The 14,693-nt window shown below is 42.2% G+C and overlaps 1 protein-coding gene across 7 annotated transcripts in view; it reads right to left on the bottom strand.

Moving 5' to 3' along the window:
• Positions 1-14,693, bottom strand: part of CCSER2 (coiled-coil serine rich protein 2) — a 410,112-nt gene that overhangs the window by 248,944 nt on the left and 146,475 nt on the right. For 6 of the 7 annotated variants that reach the window (XM_068258342.1, XM_068258338.1, XM_068258341.1 and 3 more), the window contains exons 7-10: positions 12,612-12,816; positions 6,204-6,290; positions 6,020-6,106; positions 1,574-1,672 (exon numbers count right to left, since the gene is read on the bottom strand). In XM_068258342.1, coding sequence (XP_068114443.1) covers positions 1,574-1,672; positions 6,020-6,106; positions 6,204-6,290; positions 12,612-12,816 — 478 coding nt within the window. The remainder of the gene's footprint in view (positions 1-1,573; positions 1,673-6,019; positions 6,107-6,203; positions 6,291-12,611; positions 12,817-14,693) is intronic. The other variant, XM_068258337.1, reaches the window with a different exon arrangement.

Raw genomic sequence — 14,693 nt, 5'->3', positions numbered from 1 at the left:
TTTGTTGTTGATAAAGCTGTACAAGGACTACATTTAAACATGTACGGTATGTGGCTCTCTTGCAGATCCAAGAACTGGTCTCTACATGATACAAATGCTCAAAAATTTCAATCAGAATTGTGGATATGTGGATTTGAAAATATGTGGAGGCAAAATTAGATAGCTGCCTTTTTACAACCGGAAAAATGGTGGACAATCCTTGATTGCAAGTCTACAAAAACACTGTGCAAAGGAAAAAGTGTAAACATCTTTAGCCTGGATATAAATTTTATTTTACATACAAAGAAGTGTGTTCCTCTCTTTAAAACTGCACAAAAAAATGATAATTAACTACGGTACTTATCTAGACCAATGACTTTTATTAACCAGTTCTGAAGTGAGCCCGTGACCTGCCCAATTATAACAAACCTAAAAATCTAGCCTCTATGTGGTGCGTGTACCTTTCACACTGATCAGTAGTGTTGGGGATTGAATCCGGGTTTTCTTATTTCTAAATCCGGATTATGCCATACAAAGCAGTTCAGCACTATCACGAGCACGGAGAGAGTCACGGGGTTGCAGGCGACTCAGATGATTCCTTCTTCCAGCCCAGAAGGAGGAAGCATCAGAGCATCATGAAGGGTGGTGTGAACTGTACATGAGTGGCCACTCCATGACTTTCTCCACTAACTTTGGTGATAAAGTGCGGTGCTTGGCATCATATTGATTTCCAAATGCAGGAACACAAATTTGAACACCAGCACTAAGGATTAGGATGATGTTTCTCTGAAGTGTAAATTTAACTCAAACTTCTGCCCCAGGACATCCTTATGCTCAATAGGATGACTCGCTGTTGGCCATTCTGAAGCAACCTGCTGAAAGGAAGGCCATCAGCGGGCAGAGCCTAAAATATCTTTGGGTTGTGATATCAATTTAATATGCAAAGAAAAATAAGACCGTGAATTCTGTCCAACTACATTCATTACACTAAACCTCAAGGAGAGAGTAATTGCAAAGGTGTTGGAACCTCATACAGTCACCTCATGATTTCATAGCTATTGGAGACATTTCGGTTAGATTGTTTAGATGACTATGTGTGGATATGTATTTTTAAGCTATAATGTATTCTATAACACTGAAAGAAAACTGGAATTTAATAAGAAGCAAAATAAAAAAGTGATCTGTTAAGAAGAGTACTGAAGCATCAATAAAATGAAAGTATATGGTGTGATCCAATATAACACACATTATTTGGAGCGAGAAAATGGCTGGTTAATGTGCATGGTCTGTGAAGCCACAAACAGTATATCTAAGATATAACATGCAGCACACACACTATCTGTTGCCACTGTTGTCTCCCTTACTGAAGGCACAGTGAAACATCTGCCTTTCTGGGCAGGGTGTGATAATTTCACTGCACTGTGCAGTATAGAAGCACTAATGACAATTTTTATCCAAATATATTCACTAAAAAGGAAAAAAGAAAAGAATGGAATAGAACTGATATGGTTAGGAGTTCCTGAGTGACATGTTATAGTACTGCAGATTGAGGCACTGCTAGTATTGCTCTCACATACAGACACACATTACTCACAGAACTCCGCCTCCATGTGGTCTGAGTATATTTCTCATGCTGCTTTGCCTTTTCTACCTTGGCCTCTGGTGGTTCTTTCTGACATTTACATCTTGTTTTCTGAAACATGGATAGAAAGAGCCAAAAATTCTCATTTTGACATTTGCCGTTGCTATAACTTTGAACACTCACATAACAGACTCAGGAATGATAGGGTAGTGGGAGGACAACACCTTATATATATATATATATATTCAGGAGACCCCACGTTAACATGGAGCCTATAGAGCAGAACGGGTGCTCGGATGTGTAGAGATGTACAGAGGCACCAGAAGGATAAAAATCACTAAAAACATTTAAACCGTTTGGGAGGCGGTGGTGGACCAGCCTACCCAAAACAGACAAAAAGGCTCCTTTATTATGGACGTATCCACACCAAAACACACATCATGTAGCTGACATGTTTCGAACCATGAGTAAGAACCGTTTGGTTCGAAACATGTCAGCTACATGATGTGTGTTTTGGTGTGGATACGTCCATAATAAAGGAACCTGATGCAAGGGACATTGTGCGGACACCCTTTCTTTGCTCTTGTCTCGTTGGATTGGCCTGTCCCGGTTCCAGCACTGTCCCAGGGAAGTGTGAGCGGATTTCTGGTGATTTCTATCAGACAAAAAGGCTGTCGAGTAAAGTTGTAAATAATTTATTCGTATACTCCTAAGACCAGTCGCAACACGTTTCGCAGGTCAAATCCCGCTTCTTCAGGCAATAAACACACAGCAAGGCGTCAAATCTACGCTTGGCACACTCGGATGTGATCTCCATAAACCTATTTGCCTAGCATATGCATATCAAACTGTCATTAATAGAATCATTAATAAAACGATAAAAAAGGGAGTGGAGGACACACTCACTTTTCTGACTTCAAGGACACCTAAAGTGAAAGGGATATGGAGGCTGCCATACTTATTTCCTTTTAAGCAATACCAGTTACCGCCAGGGATGTGGGCCATAGAACCTCAGCAAGCATGCAGATCAGAGGTTTCTGGCATTTTTGTGATTACATGTTTATTTCAGGCGTGATTCAGACACTAAAGCAGCCAAACAGATCAGCAGGGCTGCCAGGCAACTGGTATTTTTTAAATGAAAAAGTTCCCTTTAAACAAAACCATTCAAGAGCGAATATTCAGCAATGTCACCCAGTGCTATTCATGTATTTTAACAAATGTAGCGGTAGTCAGAGATGATCAGTGAGATGCAAATTATTCCATCGTGCATGCAAATTTAAGACAAATTGTATGCAGCTTGGTACTGGACCAATGAAGTGCACTTCTTGCTCTTGATTGGCCCGATCCCAAGTTGCATACAATTTTCATTAAATAGTCATGCTAACCAGAATTACTCTTATCTCACTGACCATCTATGCTGGACCAGTCATGGATCCGTATCACATGATGCGCTGTACAGCTCCAGGGACTGTTGCAGGATCCACTTCAAATCCAGAGCAGAGGTATGACATTCCTCAGATGAATGACAACTGTCCCAGGGGAAAAAAACAAAAAACAACCTTGTTTGGATTGCCAATTGTGGAAACACAATAGACATGGTGCTAGAGGATACACATTCATTTGCCAAAAACATTCAGGCATTAAAGGTGGCCATACACTTGCCTGATTTACCACCGATAGACAGCAGATTTGATCACTGTGATCGAATCTGCTGTGAAATTGATGCGCAAACGCTGACCGTTCTACCGATTTCCGCCCCAAAATGATCGATCCCGTCGATCTGTCCGAGCGGATTTTCACTCGATCGCTGACGGGTCAGGAGTGCATCGATAGCGGAGTTCAAATGTCCGACAACCAACGCTAGCACAATACATTACCTGTTCCACCAGCGCATGTCCCCGCTGACCCTTCTCCGTGCTGGGCTCCGGCTGGCTTCACTTACTTCCTGTTGGGGGAAGTTTAAACAGTAGAGCGACCTCTACTGTTTAAACTTCCCCTGACAGGAAGTAAAGTAAAGCTGGAGCCCAGAGCGGAGTAGAGACAGCGGAGACCAGGGGACTCGCGCCGGCCGGATCAGGTAATGTATGCGGGGGGCGGGGTTGGGGGGCGTCAGCTCCACAGATTGTGAATTGGTTGCATAGTGAAATTGATTCAAAATCGGTTTGCAGTGTAGGCAGCCAATAGATCCCTCTTTGATCAGATTCGATCACAGAGGGATCTATCTGCTGGTCGATCTGGTGGCATAATTGACCAGTGTATGGTTGCCTTAAGCCGTCTGTTTTGAGTCCACTGCTAGTTCTGTCCGAATGCAGAGCAATGGATCTAGTGTAAGGAGGAGGAGACACAAAACTAACATTGTGTTCAGACAATCTTTGCAGAGCATCATAGTGCTACAATACATAGGCTGCCACAAGTGCTGACCAGTGTGGGATCTATAAAAGCTGCAAAAGATCAAGAGAGGTCTTCACACAGGCTTCAGTTTAAAGCGGATCCGAGATGAAAAACTAACTATAACAAGTAACTTGTCTATATAGCTTCTGTACAGTTTAGATGGTTTAAACAGCAAACTATCTGCATACAGCTTTAATAGAATATGATTATTTCTTCCTGTGGTACAATGACAGCAGCCATGTTGTTACACAGAGGCAGGCTTATCTGCACCATCAGCACTCAGACTGAAAAAAACCTTATCCCCCCCTCCTCCTCCCCTCTGCCTCTGAAATCTCTGGCTAGTAATTCCTCCCACTCCTCCTGCCCAGACTGAGCTCCCATGAGTCCTTGCTACTGCCAAGGCTCTCTGAAAACTGAGGGTGGGGCTTATTTAGTTTATAGGGAATTAGAGTATTAAAACAAAAACAAAAGTATTTGGCTTGAGGAATGCCCTATAAACTATAGGAAAGGAACACAATTATGCAATGAGTAAAAGTTCATCTCGGATCCACTTGCCCAAAGAAGTGGGGGAGAGGACTATTATGTGCACACCTCTAATGGGATGAAACAGTTGAAGTACAAATTGTATAAGACAATAAAATATCCTAATTAAACAAATACCAAGCACAAGTTAAAAGTAGGGGAGACATAGATAGCATATACAAACATATATAATTGCAAAATAAGCCGCTATTAGCAGCTAATCCATGCACCCATCCATTAACTGATAATAGCTATTACTTTCCAGACAACCCTCATATACCATAAAGTGTCACTCTACCGGCAGGTACAAGAAATCCAAAGCAGTATAAAGCAGCCTCTCAGAGATTTGAGAGCATGCCACAGTATCGAACACTGGCAAGTCCAAAGAAGTTTAGCATAACATCTCATAAAGCGGACCTCAACTCAGAATATCCTCTCTGCTCTAAAATATAGCAACAGCATAATAATCTTTCAACAAAACACATTTGGTACAGCTGATGCAAATCCTAAAATAAATCTGCACTGTTTCTTCGTCCTGATTCATCGAAGCAGACATATTGTTAACATCCTGTGCTTTCACATGAGCTTATCTGCCATCTCTGCCATGGCAGTCATGTGACACAGAGGAGAGATCAAATTACAACTTGTGATTAGACACAAATGATGGGGAATTAAACAGGTTAAACTCTCTAAATACATACAGGGTGCATTTCTCTATGTTTTCCTTTTGTCCTGTGCAAGAGTTCAGGTCCACTTTAATGCAGAAGGAATTAAATTCTGATGTACGGGGCCCTCCGTGGCCCCAAAACAACTGTCAATTTCTGTTGACTCATGGAGAATTAAGTTTCTTCAGCAGTAAGACATGGTGTGCTAACCTACTTTGGACTTGTCTTGATTTGAGGGGTGATGCTGCTTAGCACTCTGGTTACACACCCAACTGTTGGAAAGGGGTGCCACTCCGAACCTGCTACCTGATTGTATCAAACATAAGAGGACTTGCAGCAACACGTGCAGCATTTCTTCATAGGTGTGTGTGTGTGTGTGTGTGTGTGTGTGTGTGTGTGTGTGTGTGTGTGTGTGTGTGTGTGTGTGTGTGTGTGTGTGTGTGTGTGTGTGTGTGTGTGTGTGTGTGTGTGTGTGTGTGTGTGTGTATATTATTTTTCCCCCGTGCTAAAAATGTAAATACTACGTCTGCACTGGAGCTTTAACAGTGTAGAGCCAACAGGATGAGTGGCTATTTAAGGCTCTGGTGTTGATGAAATAGCTGGAGTGGGGTTCTGTACAGGATGTGCTGAATCTTTGCTCAAAACCAATATTTCAAGGCCTGCAATTATATTGTACAACAGGACATTATTTAGTGTTGCTGGAGGTGCATCACTTGCGGTGGGGCATTTTCTACAGCATTTAATTGCTCAGCACTAGCAGCATTAGAAGAACATTACGTATTTACTGTAGATAAGCCAACAAAGTTCTCAAATAAGCAAGATGCAACTTCCGCACAAATGTAATGGGCAGATCTATAACAACGCAATCAATGCTACTCACCAGTTGTTCTTGTAACTGTTTAATCATATCATCTTTCTTCCTGGATTCCTCTTTCAGCTGCTGGATCTCACTAAGCAGGTCTTCAGTCTAAAGAAAAAAAAATGGCGGCGAGACATTAATGTAACTTAATATTAAGTCTGTAAGACAGCACCCTGTTATACTGTACTCCAGCTAAGAAAATTACCTTGAGAACTGTCACTGTATCTCTCGGCTCAGGTGCAGAGGGAAGAAACAGCTGTAGATCTAGCACTGGAGACTCTGGATCATCTTCCTATATAACAAAACATACATATACTGTTACATAGCTATATTATAACACAATAATTCAGCTTATGGAGAAAAGCTTCCATTTACTAGCATTAGATAAAATCTAAATCTATATACTATTTATAAACTAAGGCTGCACTTCAACAGTCAAATCCACTGCGGTTCACTAAGTTTGCCAGTGAATGCTGCAGAGGGCAAAGGCAAATAAAACTGCAGGAAAACCATGGACTTAAGTTAGGTAGAAGACGTACAAAAAAAATGCAGTTGTGATGTGAAAGTGTTAGAGCAGGGGTCCCCACTTCACTTAGTGACGGTTAGTGAATCAAGCCCTATGAGATTTTATGGTTGATTTACTGTCAGATCGATTATTTCCAACATGTCCGATTTGCTTTCCGATCGGAAAATGCTCGGAAATCGAACGGAAAGCAAATCGGACATGTTGGAAATAATCGATCTGACAGTAAATCTACCATAAAATCTCATAGTGTGTACCCAGCATAACACCAACCCCCAAATAGCTGACATTTCGGTAACATGATGGCAAATAATAAGAAATAGACTACAGATAGTCCCCTGCTTACAAACCAATTACAATGCTTCGGAGACACAATGTTGTCTCCATGTACGAAATATACAGTATTGTTTTTGTTATTACATATTTTTGTTGTTACAATTCACAATATTGTATACACTGTTGTAAGTTGTTTAAAACACATTAAAAGCACACTGACAACAATCAAAAAAGACTGTTTATGCTATATGTCCAAATTTAGAGTTGTCTAAAATTAAATCATTTATCCATGTTTCACTATGTATAACACAGGATTAAACTTACAAACAAATTCAACTAACAAACAGTCTACTGGGAAGGAACCGGTTTGTAAGTAGGGGACCGCCTCTATAGTGGCTAGTAGTCGATTGGCTGCAATCCTGCCACGTCTATTGATGTTTTTGTTTCCCCATATTCCTGTGCCAGGACATCTAAAAGGCATTTAAGTGCAAAGTGTTGTCTCAGTGATGACATTCGTCTTTACTTGAAATATACAAATAATTCCAAGTTTATACTGAATTATTCAAATGTTACTGCAAATATACGCAGCTTATAAATTGACCAATCAAATGCTTTCACTGCAAGATATGCTTTTCAAAATAATTTGCATAATTCTGTATTAATATTAGCATAATTCTCAATCATATTAAATGTATTTGCACCTAAATATGATCCTACTGACGAGTGTAGATTTTGTTACATGTATATTTGGGCAAGACATTTAATAATGTTTTATTTATTCAATGATTTATTCAAAATCAGTTGGCAGTCTAAGGCCACATACACACATCAGACTATAGTCTTTGGAAAATGAAAGATCACAGACCAATCTTACCACCCTTCATGTAGTATGAGAGCCATACCTTTACAGTCTTTTCTATGGAGCTAAACTCCCCATCAGAAAAAATCTTTGCAAGATGCTGCACACACAGATGCTGTACAGACACAAAAGATCAGTAGCTGCAAAAGATCTATCTGTTCCTGCCAAAAATCCATTCCTGCAAATTGCAATGATAGTCTATGAGATCTGCAGATCATCATACACACATGATTTAACTGACATTCATCTGCAGATCAGATCCACCAGGATGGATTTTCAGATCTGCAGATGAATGTCAGTTAAATCATGTGTGTATGATGATCTGCAGATCTCATAGACTATCATTGCAATTTGCAGGAATGGAATTTTGGCAGGAACAGATAGATCTTTTGCAGCTACTGATCTTTTGTGTCTGTACAGCATCTGTGTGTGCAGCATCTTGCAAAGATTTTTTCCTGATGGGGAGTTCAGCTCCATAGAAAAGACTGTGTAGAGTATGGCTCTTATACTACAGGAAGGGTGGTAAGATTGGTCTGTGATCTTTCATTTTCCAAAGACTATGGTCTGATGTGTGTATGTGGCCTTAGGGTTATTGCTAGATTACAGTTTGAGTTTGGACTGTAGTCAGTTATGATTTTCTAGGCATGGTGAGTTTTGTTTCTTTGCTGCTATAGTGACAGTCACTGTTTGGAGACATGTAAACGCCAACTGTATATTTTACTGTGGTGTGATTATGCTTGTGTAAGAGCAGAACTACTGGCCACACTCAGTTATCACATACAGGCCTGAGCTTTGTGCAGCACATAAAAGGCCTATGCTGGATGATGTTCAGTACTAGCTGTTCTGTTTGACTGCAGTTTGCTCGGCTCAGTATACATTTTCTCTTCTGGTAATTTACCATGGACTTGCTTTATTTTCTATTGTCAATCTCTGCCCGATTGACCATGTTCTGCCAGATCCTCCATTGTCAACATCTGCCTGTTAAAGGCAGCCGAGCGGATCAGTCAAAACCAGCTTCATCAGCCTGACGACAGCCTGTACTCACATGCAAACTGTCATTAGAATGACCGCCCAAAGGCGGGTCTGACAACCCGTAGTTTAAAAAAATCTGGCGTGTGTACGTGCCTTTACTTGACTATGCTCTGCCAACTGTTCCTTTGCTGACCTTTGTCAGTTACCTGACCATATCCCGCCATTCTGACAGATGTTATATGGTCATCCACTACTTGTTGCCTTGATCACAGAACTTCCATTGCTGACATCTGCTTGTATATTGAGCACATTGGACCAGAGCTTCCTTTGCTAATTTCTGCCATCATGTTCTCACAGATCACCCCCTGAAAAAGCTTCCAGTACTAAGCTCTGCCTTTCTAAGCACCTTCTGCAATATTGTCTGAGAGAAATATCTGCCAGTTGTTAGAACATGCTCTGTCAAACCCTCCATTGCCAACCTCTGTTTACTACCAATCATCCATTGAAATAGCAGATCCTACTACTGTGGATAGTTCCTAAGGCTGGTTTCACAGTAGGACGTTGCGTTTTTGGGGACGTTATGGTCGCATAACGTGCCCCTAACGCAACGCCTGGTGCTCTCTAATGTGGACGTCAGAGTGAGCCGCGTTGTGCTGCCTGGCGTCTGTGATGCCGTGATGCGTACTCTTGGACGCATGCTGCATCACGTGGTCCCGCCCGGCCGATCGCCGCACAGAGCGGCCGCTCCAGGAAGTAAACACTGCACGTCAATGAGTACAGTGAATATTAATTAGCCATGTGCCTGGCCGCTCTCCGCTCCTCCCCAACATTACTGAGCATGTGCAAGCAGTCTAACGCGGCTCTGCCGCTTATAAAGTACTGCATGCAGTACGTTGTCTAATGGCGCAGTGTTACAATGTAACACAACATGGGCACTGTGAACAGCCCATTGATTTTTCATTGCTGTGCGGTGGGGTGCGTTACAGGCTGCTCTAATGTGCACCTGTAACGTCCCACTGTGAAACCAGCCTAAAAATACTCTTTTGCCTTGATAATGAGTTTGGGTTGAAACCTGGTTATAGATTGCAGTTCAGTATCCTCAGAAGCAAAGTGAGGTATTTGGGCGCATGGTGCACCTAGTGATATTGGCACTGTCGTAACCCACGATGTAATTAGTGGCATTTGTGGCGCCAACAAGGTAATTTGGGCATGAGGTGCTGGACTTTGGTTATTAAATAGCCAAATTCCAGCTTACGGAGGTAAATGTAGCAGTGACTGGAGACAGCTATTGTACAGGTGAACTCTGGCTTCAGATAATGGCATGGTCGCGGAAATGGGCTCTCTGCTATGGTACAGCCGAGTGCCCTTTGGCCTAACTGGTTGGAACAAGAGTCATATGCCTTATAGCCAAGCACTAGTAGAATAATCTGGGAGCCGAGGGCCCGGAAGTACAGGATATCGGCAGAGGTAGCAGCAGGGTAAGTAACAAGCATTATTTAGCTGAACCCCTCTTCAGGTGTAGGTTAGGGTTATGTAGGTGGGGGAAGGTTAGTGTGAGAGTTAGGTTAGTCAAGGTGATAGCAGAATACTGAAAACATAACAGATATTCTACTATTGGTATTACATGGTGCCCCAATTCTCGCACACATTTATTCTATGTACGCCATTAGAAGCTGTGGAAAAGACCTGAATGACGATTAGCTACTTTTCAAATTCAAATAAAACCAATGAAATAGGTTATTAGTTGTCTGACATACTCCTTATACAGATACCATAAGGTTCATGGAAAGGTTCATGAAAGTACCTTCGTAATGCAGGCAGTCCCCTACTTACTAAATGACTCGAGTTACAATTTTTCACATTAAAAACAAAGCCGTCTCTGTGCACAAAATATACACCTCTGTTTTTGTTATTACATATTTTTGCTGTTACATGTTACAGTATTGTATAAATTATTGTAAGTACTTTAAAACAAATACAAATAAAAAGTACATTGAAAAAAAGCCTAAAAACATTGTTTTTTCTATTTGACCAAAAGTATGTAGTTTATCCATGTTTCACTATGAATAACACAGGACTCAACTTACAAAGAAATTCAGCTTACAAACAGGTTACATTCTATGAGGTTGTTTGTAAGTAGGGGCCACATGTACTCATACTGTAAAGCTTTCAGGTTCAGCCACAGTGTCTGCACAGTTTATTACCTTATGCAAAACTTAAAAAGAAACATCAAAGATATCTGACTTAAAGAGAAACCATAACCAAGAATTGAACTTCATCCCAATCAGTAGCCGATACCCCCTTTCCTATGAGAAATCTTTTCCTTTTCTCGAACAGATCATCAGGGGGCTCTGTATGGCTGATTTTGTGGTGAAACCCCTCCCAGTGTGATGTCAGCACCTCACAGCTCTGAGGTCCTGACATCACACTGTGGAAACCTTGTTGCACTGTGGGAAATAACAGCTGTTTCCAACTGCCACAAAAGCAAGCAGCATCTACTTCCAGTGACATTACCTGCAAGCAGTTAAAATGTCAACACATGATAAATTTCAGAATGTAAATCAGGGAAAGGAAATATTTTACAATGAGCCAAACACTGACTAAATCATTTATACATAACTAGGCTACCTAAGCCTGTTTAAAAACGGGCTCTAGGTAGTGATTTAACCGTGCGTGCCCGCCGTGCGCACGCACCTGCCTGCCCGCCGCGCGCACACGGCCGCCCTGCTCCCTGGTCTCACCTCCCGTCCCAACAGCTTTCTGTACTGCGCACATGCGGCCACGACAGACAGGGAAAGTGGATGACACAGGGACAGTTAGGTTTTATTGTATAGGATTATTGTAAAAATTAAGCACTTTTTTTTTTTACATTCTTCTCACTGGAGTTCCTCTTTAAAGAGAACCTGAACAGAAAATAAAAAGTCAAAATAACCATACACAGGTCATATATACCTTCTGTGTAGTCTACTCCTCAATCTTTCTCCTTTCCCCGCTCTGTTTTTCCACTGTGATCAATAGAATTCTCCGTCCTCCATTTTAAAAATGGCCATTACCCCCTAACAGCTACCTGGTAAGCACACTGTTAAACTGTAAATTCACCCACTTGAGCCATATGGAAACATGGACATTGCCTTGCACATTCAGTTGTAACCGATAGCAACTGGTATGTTTCAGTTTTGACAAAATATTGTCAGAACTGGAAGGGATCACTGTAAGAAAAAATGGTGAGATTCTGAGAGGAACTGACGGTGAGGTTAGTATGTAATATTAATTTGCAGTTACATCATGTGTTTATTTTAAATAATTGTACTCGCTTCAGGTTCCTTTTAGGTCTGTAAAAATCAAATTAGCAGTATCCTTGTGTCAGATTGTGAACATGATGCAATCCTGAGCCCCTGAAGGTCTTCATTAGTGCAGACAGGAAGCCAGATGGTTTTTGCAAAGGCTGGCTTTGCTGCTGTGCCCCACATGACAATTTTTCAGTTTCTGCATTCAATATGACATAACAGTGGGCATGCCTACTACCTGTAGACAACAGGCAGATAACAGGGAGTGCTGAAGCTCAGAAATGCCTTGTTTTCACTATCTGACACAATGGAGAGATTTCTAAGGGCTGGTTCAGACGGACGTTTGGAGGCGTCGCTTTCGATGGCGTTGCGGCGGCAATGCGTTCAGGCTTTCAGCAGCGTTCGCATTGCGTTCGAATGCGGTCGCGTTTTTTCTTCCCCTAGGGGGACATTACCCGTCGCGGTTAACCGCCCCTGGAAGCAACATGTAGCTTCCAGGGGCTCCTTGAACGCCAGTGAAAATCGGGACCCGAACGCCGCGTTTGTGCAAACGCGCGTAAAAGCTTGGTACAAACGCTCCCATTCACTTGAATGGGAGCGTTTAACGCCAAGCCCCGAACGCTGGCAGTAAACGCTCTGCAAACGTCCGTCTGAACCAGCCCTAAAGCTGTTAAAAATACCTTAAAAATGACTCACCTGCTGCAACATACGTTTCAACTTTAAAAGCTGAGTCTTTACAGTGGTACAGTCCTGAACCATGTGTCGGAGAGTCATTTCATCCAGCATAACAGTGTTTTCTTGCAGGCCCAACATTTGTGGTGACCGTGGTGACAGTGGGCTACAATAGGGACTCCCAAAACAGTCTTTCTTATCCGTTGGAGACTCAAGGCAAGAGGAACCCCTGAAAAAACAAGATTTTGCATTCAACTGCATGTGCAATTTGAGTAATACATAAAATATCCTCATTAAACTCATAAGAAGAGGAAACACAGACCATGGTAACATTGAACATTTAAAATGAACACCACATTGACTGAACCTGTTAAAGCACAAAATATCTATGGAGTTCCAGGAATAATTACAACCATATACAGTAGAATCCCTTTATAGTAAATGCCAAGGGACCAGGGAAAGTGTTTTACTATATCAGAAGTTTACTATATCAGAAATTGTCACTCTCACGCACAAAGTATACAGTAGTACTGTATCTTAATTCAGCCAATAATTGGGAGTCCTTTTTTCTTTTCAATGCTTCAACAAGGGAGCAAAGTCAATGTTCAAGCTAGATCACAATATACAATGCTCAATATGAAGGGATTTGCAAGCAAGTATCACACAACAGCACAGGAAGCAAAGATCTCACCAGTTAATGCAGGAACAGTATGTAAAATGTGCTCCTCTGTCCACATTTCTGTGCAGCCTGGATGATGTTGTAGGGTTGTAGCCATGCACAAGCAAGACACAGATGACAGGCAATTGCCTCAGCAATGATACAGGAATACAGGAAGCATAGGTCTCACTGGCTAGCCTTTTTGAGGTAATCCATGCAGGCCCAGAGTAGTGCACAGATAGCGAGCAGGCCACCATTTGCTGCCAGCCTGGCCATGGACCACAGCTCATGGGTCTCTGACTGACGTATGACGCATGCACCCGCCCACTTTCCGCCATGGCTGGATACAGTATACTACAGGGGCCAAAAAACAGGTTTACTATAACAGAAGTTCTATTATATCAGTGTTTACCATATCAGGCTTTACTACCATATATAATGGTGCCTGGCTGGGACCTGGACGTTATACCTGAATGTTTACTATATCTGAGTTTTTATTTTATCAGTTAATGTTCACTTCAGGTTTCCTTTAACCCCCTTGGCGGTCTGATTCTTTCCGAATTTTAGGGTCAAAAAACGGTGCAATTTTTTTGCACCCTTTCAGACCCTAAAACCCGGAAATAAATCATGCTGCTAGGGAGATCTTCAGCAGCTCAGCATTCACTCACCTCCCTGGGATCCTGCACTGCAGTTTTCCCTCCGTCCTGAGTGGCGCTGTAACACTATGATGAGATTGCCAGCTGTCATCATGACGACAGACAGTGATCTCACTGGGGGAAGCAGAGTCTCAAAAGAGAGAAAGAAGAATGGTGGCTGATGTCTGGATCCCCCAGGAGGGGAGTTAAACCGCCTGTTGCGCGCTGTACTCTGCAGTTCCCTCCTGGTGACTATCTAGAGTTCAGCTCGGAGATACAGCTCCTGGTATGTTTTTTCCACCCCTAGCTGAACATGTGAATACCGCTAAGGAGGTTAAGGATTCTGCATTTTCCCTTCATACAATTATTGTCTATTTTCCCGAATTTAAATTACACAACAAATTGTGCATGGTATAGTGGTTTAGCACTCTCACCTTGCAGCGCAGGTTCCTCGGTTCGAATCACAGCCAGAACAATATCTGCACGGAGTTTGTATGTTCTCCCCGTGTCTGTGTGGGTTTCCTCTGGACACACTGGTTTCCTCGCAGATCCCCAATACAAATAAGTTAATTGGCTTCCCCCTAAATTGTTCCTACACTATGATACATACACTACACGACATAGTACATACCGCCCACTTCGCTCCTCCAACAACCTCCTCTTAACCACCCCACGTATCTCACACTCCCATGCATGACTGCAGGACTTCACTAGAGCTGCCCCCATCCTGTGGAACTCTCTCCCACTGCCCATCAGGCTCGCTCCCACCTTCAACACCTTCAAAAAAGCACTCAAAACTCACTTCTTCAAGGA

The sequence above is a fragment of the Hyperolius riggenbachi genome, chromosome 10, assembly GCF_040937935.1.
Source record: "Hyperolius riggenbachi isolate aHypRig1 chromosome 10, aHypRig1.pri, whole genome shotgun sequence".
NCBI lineage: Eukaryota > Metazoa > Chordata > Amphibia > Anura > Hyperoliidae > Hyperolius > Hyperolius riggenbachi.
This window is presented reverse-complemented; position numbering and strand designations above follow the sequence as displayed.